Consider the following 11708-nt stretch of genomic DNA (forward strand, 5'->3'; position numbering starts at 1 on the left):
TACAATCTTTCAGTTGGTTTATTGGACAAACTAAAGTTCATTTATTTAATTTTTAATATACCTTCGTTATTGTTCTGTTGTCATAAACTCATTAAATAGCGCGCATTTGCTAGTAGTGTTTTTATGTTTTAAACTTTTAATTTTTTAACAATGATGTAGATTATATTGCGTTGGCGTCACTTATCTTAAAATTGGAAATGACTTTAAAACGATAAGATAAAATCAGACGACCCTTGCTATTGCATTGCTGCATGTTTTCCTCACTTAATTTTTATCGCCATATCGATGTTGCACTGTTAGAAAAGATAGAGTAATTGATAACCAAAATTATTCATTTTGAAGCTGCATTCACTGTATCTTACAATGGTGTGTTGAGGAAGCTTATTTTTCCGAAGTCTTACACGAATTATTCAAGTCACCGCTTGAGTCTTTGATGAGCTCATTATGGTCAAGATAATTCCGAGATTTATGTTTGAAATATCCCACAAGGACAACTTTAGAGTCGCCAATAGTTCATTTTCTATTTCAGTTAAAGGCTGGGGTGATATTGGGTCTCGGTGGGAATATTATCTATTGACAGAGTTATCCTTTGAACATATTCAGATTCATTTTGAACCAAAATCTAATGACTCATGTTCTGGTTTGTAAACGATTTATATTATACAAGACTTCCTTAAAAAGTATTAGTATTTTAGCGTAAGAAGAATAGACATTGGGAATAACAGTACTGCTTTCAGCAGACGCAGTAATGTCACCTGTTTGAAGACCTTGGAATTTGGGCAGAATAAGCTCCTATTATGAATCACACACCGTAAGAACGAACTATACAAGTCAAACGTGTTTTAAAACATCATACATGGCGACATCCTTTAGCAGTGTACTACTACAGGAACTTCAGTCTTAAACACAATCTGGCAAATATTCGCATTATATCAGCTCCAGAACATTGCTAGTGCAGTGGAAAGGGCTCGTAAAGATATGTGCACAGAAGAATCATGACAATGACATCAAGGACACTTTATTTAACTTTCATTTTCCCAGTATAGTAGTATGCTTCACCATTGTTACTCGTTAGCCTATCCCAATCAATGAGGTTTTCTAGATATATATCGATAACCTTCTTTGCTATTGTAACCGAAAGCTTCAAATTACGTTGCAGAAATTCTACGATCGCTGGGACCTAATTTTCAATCTGAGATGTCGACATGTTTATTTTTTATTTTTGTGGTGACCAACATACTTTTCTTAATTAGAGGAGACATGATGGATGTGTTGCAGGAAACTCGTTATCCTAGTTTTGTCTCCAATTTCTATGAGGTTCTATATCTGTTCTGAATTTTAGTCATTGTGTTGATACATTGGAGTTATATTCAAGAAGCTTTTGTGGATACCGTATTTCATTAAATGATGTTAAGTGTTATCTCTTAAAACATAAAGATATCACATAGACATGGAGTATCATCTTACTAAGAAAGTTAAGAAATATGACATCGTTTATGATATTTTCAATACAATATTTTTTTCATAACACGATTCAAGTTTGACATTAATTTTAGGGTTTTTAGAAAAGCTTACGATATGCCATATTAAATGTCTATTCACTCTTTGGGTATAGCCTGTTTAATTTTCAAAATTAATATTTCCCCTCGCCCCGATCCATATGGTGTCATTATTTTTGCTCATGTGACCGAAAAACATTGTACTGCACCTATAACGCCATGCTGATATTCAAGTTGATAGCTTATGAAACCAATGCTATTTGAGACATTTCAAAATAGAGAATAAATTGTTTTTTCCTGTTTTAATTTCCAGATGGTCATTAGTTTATGTAAGACACAGAAGTGCAGCCAACACTACTGTACATAACAATTTGGCAATCAATGTTTAGGGCCATATAGATATAGCACAGTTGAGAATATGCCAGCCGTTTAACATCAAGCTAGCTTTGGATACAGAACACTTGATTGGTGTTAATGAACTCCACTTGCCTCGAGTTGAGCATCATATGGTCTGAGTGGAAGTATAACAGTTTATGTGCTTAAATGGGAATACTGACCCCTACAACTTAACACCTACACATGGTATAGCACAAACAAACACATACCTTCTTACACAGGAAGGTAGAAAGGTGGATTTCTTGGCCAGAAGTGCTTCAGTCATACTGCTCTAACGTTGATGATTATGTTATACACTGTATGTATAATTGTATACAATAATAATATTGAGACAGGAATTCAATTTTTTTCAAAAGGAACAAATTTTAATGACCTTATTTACAGCATTTATATAATGGATAATTTAGGAAGTACATCGTCAGACCTCAAAGTTTCAATATCACAGTATGTTAATATCAACATAATATGACCAATCTGTCGATTAATATCAAATGTAAAATTCAAAATAAATATGAAAAAATAAAGGAGACTAGTATCTGTATATTACATGTATATATATATATAACAACACAATTTCTCTCTTAAAATGAACACGGGTAAATTATACAAACACTACAGCATGCATTTAAACAATTGATTAAGTTTCATAAAGCTGTGTAAACGTCTAATTACATAATGCACAACTGGCAAGGATATAAAGGAACAAATCAACAGTTATGATGTTTGTATCAAATATCAATATCAAAGGCGACATTGGAATATATATTACAATAATTAAGTCACACTCTCTACCAAATTACCAAAATAGCAATTGGATGTTTAATAAGTTACTGAAATGAGTTTAAAGTTTGTTTGTGAATCTAAGACAACTAGTCTTCAGAGTAATGACCTGAGCCTTGAAAATAACGCATAAGTTGTGCGTAGACCATGAACTCGACAGCATTCGAGGAGAAGCTACGGAGACAGATGGCCATACTGCCTCTGTAGAACACCCGAAGTCCCTCCTCTCTGTAACTCTGTAGTGCACAGTTAACATAGCCACTGAACTCTCCTCGGTAGTCAGCCTGGTATCGACTTTTCACTACATCCACCGGCATAACCGATAGCCATGCGGCCACACCTGCCAGCCCTCCTCCCAACAGGTCAGCTACAATGCCCCGGGAGTCACACCAGCCCCTCTCCTTCATCTGTCCACTTATTAACATGTAGGTGAGACCATACACACCAAAACACGGAATATCTCGACACAAAGTTAGCCCTGCGCCCTTGTACAGCCCATGTGGGCCCTCTGTCCGACAGATATAGCGGGCACATTCCATTGGACCACGGAACATGGCACTCTCAACTGATGCTGTAACAACTGTAACAGACAACATTACAAATAATCCTTATTGTATATAATTTTAAGCTCAATCTGTTGGGTTTTTTTATATACAATTCAGCATTTGACAAATAAGAGCACCAATTACCTCCCTTGGTATGTTAAATCTCAGTTCTAAACAAATAGTGTCTCATTAGTCTCATTATGCCTTTTTAAAATAGACACTTATTTAAATGACATAAAAATGACACAAAATTTTAGTGCAAGTGCTCATTTTGAATTTTAATGTAAATTATCTGAATCCACATACAAAATATCCTTTGCAAAGATTGGAAGGAAAATATATCACTGTTTATATTTTTTACTGTCATATGCTCTATCAAAAATACTTTTTAACTCATTTACCCCTGAAATTTCATAATGATCTATTCCAACCTTTTAATTGGAAGAGTTCAAATGTGTCTTCAGGGGTGAATGAGTTAAGTATCATCTCTGTAATCATAAACAAAAAGCTTATTTTTCCTCTATGACCTTGTCTACATCTAAATACTAGTCCTGTCTATTAATTGGGCTACAACAAAATACTGAACTGTCTTAGTGGTCAAGCTTCTCACCTTTGCTTGAATGGACGTCATGTCTGATCTGGGATTGTAGGATTACTTTGATATAGTCTATGGGCATGACCACCAGGCACTGTGCTGCTCCTCCCAAACAACTGGCTAACAATATCTTGCTGTATGCCTTCTTCCGTTTCTCTCTGTTGGGCTCTAGGGACTTCAGCATATTTCCATACACACCGAAAAATATGGAGTTTGTCACTCCGACTGTGATCAGAGGCCATGACATGCCCCTGTAAAACCCACTGATCTGTATAAAATAAAAGTACATTGTAGTATGTCTTTAACAAGTGTAACAATAATGACATGTGAAATCAGATAGATGAGTGTCATATCACATCTAAGAATGAAAACTGACTCTGTATTTAAACTATCAAGTTTTCACTTTTGTGAAGACCATGCTTTACCAAAGGATGAATCCCATCAATGATTAAGTTTTAAGGAAGGAGTACGGTAACAGGGATTTTCTAGACAAACCATATCCTCAGTATGGAATTTCTGTTGTAGGGTTAGGGTAACAGTTTTGGACAGTTCTCACCCCAGTAAGTAAGGGGAGGAGGGGGGGCGCTTCTGTGCAGTCCTCGCCTCAATCTGAACTATGGGTAGGATAGTAGGATAACAAAATTGTTTCTGGTTAGTCCCCAAATTTGCCCAGCCTTACCACTACATGTACTACTTCCATTTATTTCAACAAATTTTATCCACAAAAGGACTGGACAACAAGCAAGTTTCTTTCCTTATCTATACATATTATATTTAATGATGCAAGGGGAATAACTCCCATAGAAGATCACAAGATACAAGAAGCTTTATTTAGGTTCGTATATGACATAACATTGAACATTAGCTGTGTGGAGCTATTTTTACGACAAACATAAGTATAAAAACAGAGTAATAACAAGGTAAAGTCATGCTAGAAGAAAAGGTAGGATTTTGCAGCAAAACTATATACATTGAACTACTAAAATAATCAGAAAACAGTTTGATGATAGCACATGCATGTAAAAAGCAGGAACAGTACTAATTATAACATAAGCATAAACATAAAACATATCAGATTTTGCAAGCACATATTTCATATATATCACAGATGGTTAATACGGTACTTTATATTGGAAAATGATGGAATAAAATACTCCGATAAATTAAAGTAAAGTAAGAAGCAAAATAAAATTCTCAAATAATAAAGGGGGATCAGTAGATTGATTTTAAAACCATTACACAGCAATAACTCCATCAAACTATCAGGGTTTCTGACTGCTCATCAACAATGAAAGGCTGTATCTTCATGAATTACTGCTGCATTCAAAGATCCTTTTCATCTCACGTGGTATTCATGCATTATAAATTTGTGTAAAATGTACTTTAAGACCTACCCATTGTTGTTTATAGATGTGTGTAAAAGCGTCAGTGAAGCCTTTGTACCGGTTCCCATGCAGCTGTGTTTGAAGCTGTGTCTGAAATAGAAGGTAAATAAATGTTGAATTGTATGTCCATCGTGGTTTACAAGCTTTCAAAATCAGGTTCTGGTGCAACTAGAACTGTAAGCCAAAGGCTAACTAATACCCCCGCTGCTATATAAACCAGAACTGTAAGTTAAAGGCTAACTAATACCCCCGCTGCTATATAAACCAGACCTGTAAGTTAAAGGCTAACTAATACCCCCGCTGCTATATAAACCAGAACTGTAAGCTAAAGACTTACTAAGGCAAAGCATTGCAAAGCAGTACATATAGTCTCCCACCAGTAACAAGTATTTCGCACATTTAAGGGGTATACCTCCATCACAAAGGGTCGAAATCCCTAATGAAAAACGCCAATGCACAACTACATACGATACCGATCATTCATGCAAAGTTTCACTGAAATCCACCAGTTAGTTAAGGAGAAGTTTCGCGTACAAGTATTTTGCGCAAAGGGGCATAACTTAATCAAAAAGGGTTGAAATCCCAAATTAAAATGCCGGTGCACAACTACATAAGATACTGATTATTCATGCAAAGTTTCAATGAAATCCACCTGTTAATGAAGGAGGAGTTTTCAGGACAAGTTACTACAGACGATAGACAGACAGACAAACATGGTGATTCCAGTATACCCCCCCCCCCCTAATTTCGTTGGGGGGGTATAAAAACTGTTAAGAAGCTACAAGACATTATTTTCCTTATATCAATTTTAATAATCTTATTTAAGCATTCAACTCACTCACACTAAATATCTATATATTTAAGTGGATTTTGTTTCTTCTTTTTAGCTGCTGGGACATATGAAAAAGGAATTTACAACATAAGTCCAAGTTAAAAGTGTGGAATGCATATACATGCAACATACATTTTGCTACACCTTCTACTCATAATTTGCTTATTTATGAAATGATAAAATGAACTACAAAGTCAGTATATATACATTTATAATGTACATATACAGCTTTTATCTCAGTTTTTTTAATCATATAATATGGCTTATGATAGTAATGTTTTCAGAACTTTTTCTGATGGAATACCACATGTCAGTCTCTGTCAACATTATCACTGCCTTATCATGATCACCTCTTATTCCTGTCTTCATCAGTCAATAATCTATTTTTTTTAAATGTAGCGACTTGAATTACCCAAAAGTCTAGATAAATTGTAATTGGACAGCTAGGACAGAACTTCCTTTTATGATACATCTACATGATCAAAAATTTAAACAGCCCACACCTCATCCCCAAAAACGCACAAAGTATATTCTGAATTATGGATTTTCCATTCTCTCACGTTAATTAATTAAACTGTGGATTCACTCAAAATCTGTCAAATCTATAAAAAAAAAATGTTCTTCGTTCTTTGTTGGTTTTTTTCTTCAAAATTACACTTACCTTTGTTGTGTCAAATGGGTACCCAACAGCATACCCAATGGATCCTATATAAAACATAAATTTGCATATTATCAAGTCTGATTGATCCAGTTCAGTTCCCCAACATAAATACTACACACTCATATATGTGACCCCATATCTGCCGATATACGTGTACAGGTCTTTGTAACCAGTAACAATTCAATCTCTGATTGACTCGAGTTACTCAACTGTTTGCACACATACATGTATTGATTTTTAATTGTTAATAAGTTATCAATATCTAGATGGTTTGTGTAACCACTGCCAAAACCTGTAAATTAAAGCTAAAGGATCACACTACATGTAGCTGCAATATATAAAGCATTTCTGAACAAAACCTAGCTAGCTATGGCATGCAGATCTTCTATAAAAAAAAATGAAATAGATGACAGTATATCAATCGTTTCTGTCCGTTCCTGTAAATCGTCGCCCGTTTCTGTCCGTTCCTGTAAATCGTCGCCCGTTCCTGCCCGATCCATATCAAAACAATACTCTTAATTCCTTGAAATTCTTTTATCAAATATATCTTATACCCGATAAAAAAATATATGATACTATAAATGTAGGTTCATAAGTAATATCGACATAAATGTATATATATAATTTAGTCCGATTCTGCCACGATCATGTAATTGCAATCCTTTTACCAAATATACAATGTATCCTGTACCCGATAATGATACTTAAATGTATCAGTAATCTAATATATATATTCATTAATGTATATAATAATAAATAGATTGCAGCCCGTTCCTGCCCGTTTCTGTCCGTTTCTGCTTGTTCCTGCCCGTTCCTGTAAATCGTCTAACCGTATCAACAAACAGTTTTTAGAATTAAACTGCAAATGAAAGGAGGACATGAGATTGGAATTCTGAAAGTCTTTCACAATACAGTCACAGTCCTCACTCTACAGTTACCAACTAATTAAAAGCTTCCTTGTAAACAGTACTCAAAGTAAAGGGGAGGTAATTACTGTCTGTTTGAATCTACTAAAATTGACCACCTTCATCAAGCTGAAGATTAGTGAGAGGGCGCTAATGATATAAAGAAGCAGATAAAAAAGGACAAAAATAATCAAAGCACATTAACAAAGAGAGGGAATTGATGATGTTGAAGGCTGTAGTTACACTGAGGGAATTTATGTAAAAACTGATTACAAAGTGTTCCAATCAAACATTCTTATTGCAAATAAAGGGTTTTGACATGTCTGCAGTTGGGGAATCATTATAAATGATAATGATACAAAAAAGATGATACTGAGTAATAGCTACGAAACAACTGTGTAATAACATGTGTTTATGAAACCTATATGCCCACCGTCAGTATCGTATACTATACTTGTAAACAAATTATATAACTGCCCGAAAATGTTACGAAACCAAAACAAACACACACCGTGAGTGTGCACTGCCCGATTCCGACGTTAGAGACATCAATCACATGTCGCTCGGTACTCTAAAATCATAATTGCATTCATAATGTAGCCACATGAAATTACCTCCAAAAGCTCCTGCAATATAATCGTGGATGGGACTTTCAACTGCCATCCATCGCTCAACCTAGCACCTCGTGGATGCACTCGTTAATCTGGAGTGACACGGTGAGTATTAAATCTTTAGCTATGCGTTTACTGCAAACGTTTGTGCGACCACGAAAATGCGGGAGTCTCAGACTTGCCCAAGTCCCTAATAAGACTAAATATGTCTTGACCGAAAAGTTCTTCAGTGAATAGGACATCTTTATTAAAAATGTCTGTGTTAATTGATGAAGGCATGCTTATATAGACTGCTTTTTATCCTACCTGGTGAAATTTTCCATTTCATTTTGTTTAATTAAATATTCACGTGCATCTTGGGATAAAATAAAAGAAGATATCACCAAAACATCGAATAAATTAGATCACGACTACAAAAATGATGCAAATGTCAATGACCTCTGGAGAACATTTAACGAGGACCTGCGCAATGCTATGGACACCCACATACCATCAAAAGTTGCACGAACACGAAACAAACTACCATGGATGAAATCTAAAGAGCGGAAAATGATTAGGAAAAAAGAAAAACTTTACCAGCAGTCCAAAAGAACTAATAATTGGAAGAATTATAGACACCATCAAAGGGAATGCAAAAGAAACCTCAGGAGAGCAGAATGGGATTACATTAACACCAACATTCTAAAAGGTCTCGAAAATAACAACAACAAACCGTTTTGGAAATATATCAAATCAAAAAAGCAAGACTCAATAGGAGTAGCCCCCCTAAAAAGCAAAGGTACTCTCATCAGTGACAGTCAGTCAAAGGCGGATATATTATTCCAACAACTTAAATTGGTATTCACCATCGACAAAGTCACCAACATACCAGAAACAACAAAACGTGTACAGGAAACAATTCCGAAACTATACATAGATACAAACGTGTTGCAAAACTACTCAGGAACTTAAACATATCAAAAGCTTCAGGACCAGATGGAATACCAAACAGAATCCTCAAAGAAAGCGCGACAGAAAAATCATTAGGACCCACAAAAATATTTCAAAAATCACTCGACTCGGGAGAACTTCCAGCAGACTGGAGAAATGCCAACATCTCATGCATATTTAAAAAGGGAGACAAACACTCTGCGGGAAACTATCGCCCAGTGTCACTAACATCAGTACCCTGCAAACTTCTGGAACACATCATCTGTCGACACATGCTAAAACATCTTGAAAAACATAAAGTACTCACTAATCTAAATCACGGTTTCAGATCTGGTTATTCCTGTGAGACACAATTACTCTTGACTATAAATGACGTCTTAAAAGCGCACGACAATGGGAACCAGTTGGATGTAGCAATACTAGACTTCTCCAAAGCATTTGACACCGTGCCACACAAGAAACTCTTGCATAAAGTCGCACAGTACGGCGTGCGAGGACAAGTGAACAACTGGCTGACGTCATTCCTAACACAGAGTAAAATGAAGGTTGTACTGTACTTGAAGGCACAGCGTCACAGAAGGAACACTTCGCCTCCGGAGTACCCCAAGGTACGGTACTAGGACCACTCCTTTTCCTCTGCCACATAAATGACCTACCAGACTCAGTCAAATCACAAGTACGCCTTTTCGCCGACGACTGCCTTTTGTATCGACAAATCAAAACATTCAATGACCATAACATCCTCCAAAATGACCTACAAAACATTGAATAAGAAAAAGTCATCAAAATTCTACAGTCTGAATAACCACATTTTGGAAGAGGTACAAAACAATCCATACCTAGGACTCCAGATATCAAACGACCTCAAATGGAGTACTCATATAAGCAACATCGCGAGAAAAGCGAGCTGAACTTTAGGCTTTTTGAGAAGAAATTTAAAACACTGACCAAAAGAGTGTAAGAAAACAGCATATATATCACTTGCTAGATCAATTCTGGACTATGGCAGTATTATTTGGGACCCTCATCTAAAATCAGACATTGAAAAACTAGAGAGAATACAAAGAAGAGCAGCTCGCCTAATTACTGGAAATTATAAAAGTCGGGATGAAGGATGTGTCACGGAAATGCTACAACACCTAAAACTGCCAACCCTACAAAACAGAAGGAAATCACAGCGACTAGTATTCATGTACAAAGTAGTTGGGTTAATACCAGCCCTACCCCCAGATCAGATAATCCAGCACTCTGGAAGGGCGCGAAAAACAAACACAAAGCGTTATGAGTACTATGAAACATCAGCAACATTAAACAGGAACATTGTCAACAACTCAAGGTCATTTATCATCCCAGGATACAAACAGGAAGCATACAAGATCTCCTTCTTCATCAAAACACCGCTTGAGTGGAACCAACTGGATGATGTAGTAGTGTGCGCAGAAAGCGTAGAGGGATTTAGATCTGCCCTTTCAAAAATCCCCCAAGATAAGTAACATATTCTCTCTCCCGTCGTGTCACGCCATTATTGGTAACTACGACGTATCCAATGTAAATGTAAATTATGGCATATTTGTATCGGCTAATGGCCATTCCTTCAAAATAGCTCATGATCAGCCTGATACTAGAAAATTGTCTCTTCTTGCTCTCGAAACAATGTTTTAATCCGGAATTAGAATGCTAATCAGTGGTATTATTTATTAAATAAGAGCTTTCTACTCTCAGTTCTATTGGGATTGAATCGATTGATCCCATATATCCTCCAGTAAGAAAAAAAATCGAACTGGAGAAAGATCCCAAGAAGCTGGACCAGCTTATAAATTACTTTGACATGGAAACAAAAAGTGTGAATTCGATGCACAAGACTTCCGGAACCGATTGTATCACCATTTGACCGGATGTGGATTTGTTTACCAAGTGTTATTCTATACCCATATTTTTAGTAGGATTTTATTAGGAATTAAGATGGAGGCAGAATTTGTATGCCTCTGCAGAGACGTATATACGTCTCTGGCCTCTGTATCCAGGTAAAGTTCCGAGAGTTTAATTTTACTCGGACAAAAAATTGCATAACAAATAATAGACATATGTGATATATACATGAAGCGATCATTTTTGTAGATGGGTACATTCCATTATGTACGTATGTACCTCAGTAATATGTATATACCGCCGTCTTTGATCAATCCAATACCATGTCGTATTATGTGTATACAAATCTTTTAATCAACATTTAAAAATGTCTTTGTACACCATAACAAAAATGCATATGTATAATTAGACGGTAACAGTACTGTTACAAGTCGTAACATTTATGAGCTCAGACTTTGTGACGCAGCACATGTATATGCATTAAGTCAGTATCCCTAGCGTCAGCTACAATGACGTATAATTTAATTTTAGGTACATGTAACAATGAAATAATTTGCTCTACATGTATCACGGTCATAATCTTTCATCATTTAAAGTTACGGATTTTATCCGTTTCAGATTTTATTTTTTAATAAAATGAATTTCGTCAGAGCCTGAATGCCCAGGAGCAAAAGTCAATATCGCCTGATCTGTTTACTTT

The 11708-nt window shown here is 35.8% G+C and overlaps 1 protein-coding gene across 1 annotated transcript; it reads right to left on the reverse strand.

Moving 5' to 3' along the window:
- Nucleotides 1–2248: 2248 nt before the first annotated feature.
- Nucleotides 2249–8311, reverse strand: LOC110454640 (solute carrier family 25 member 45-like). Its single transcript, XM_021504267.1, has 5 exons — nt 8213–8311; nt 6694–6737; nt 5210–5290; nt 3831–4083; nt 2249–3255 (listed from the first exon to the last, which is right to left on the reverse strand). Exons 1-5 carry the CDS (start codon nt 8259–8261, stop codon nt 2765–2767), a joined length of 918 nt encoding a protein of 305 aa, XP_021359942.1. The 5' UTR covers nt 8262–8311; the 3' UTR covers nt 2249–2764.
- Between the last annotated feature and the right edge of the window lie 3397 nt (nt 8312–11708).

The sequence above is a fragment of the Mizuhopecten yessoensis genome, unplaced genomic scaffold (genome assembly GCF_002113885.1).
Source record: "Mizuhopecten yessoensis strain PY_sf001 unplaced genomic scaffold, ASM211388v2 scaffold7987, whole genome shotgun sequence".
Lineage (NCBI taxonomy): Eukaryota > Metazoa > Mollusca > Bivalvia > Pectinida > Pectinidae > Mizuhopecten > Mizuhopecten yessoensis.

Excerpts from the sequence above, each read along its gene's own strand:
- LOC110454640 (XM_021504267.1), bottom strand. The coding sequence starts at position 8,261 with ATGGCAGTTGAAAGTCCCATCCACGATTATATTGCAGGAGCTTTTGGA. Across the intron at positions 6,738-8,212 it reads TATTGCAGGAGCTTTTGGAG|GATCCATTGGGTATGCTGTT; the intron begins GTAATTTCATGT and ends TGTTTTATATAG. Across the intron at positions 4,084-5,209 it reads ACATCTATAAACAACAATGG|ATCAGTGGGTTTTACAGGGG; the intron begins GTAGGTCTTAAA and ends TATTTTATACAG.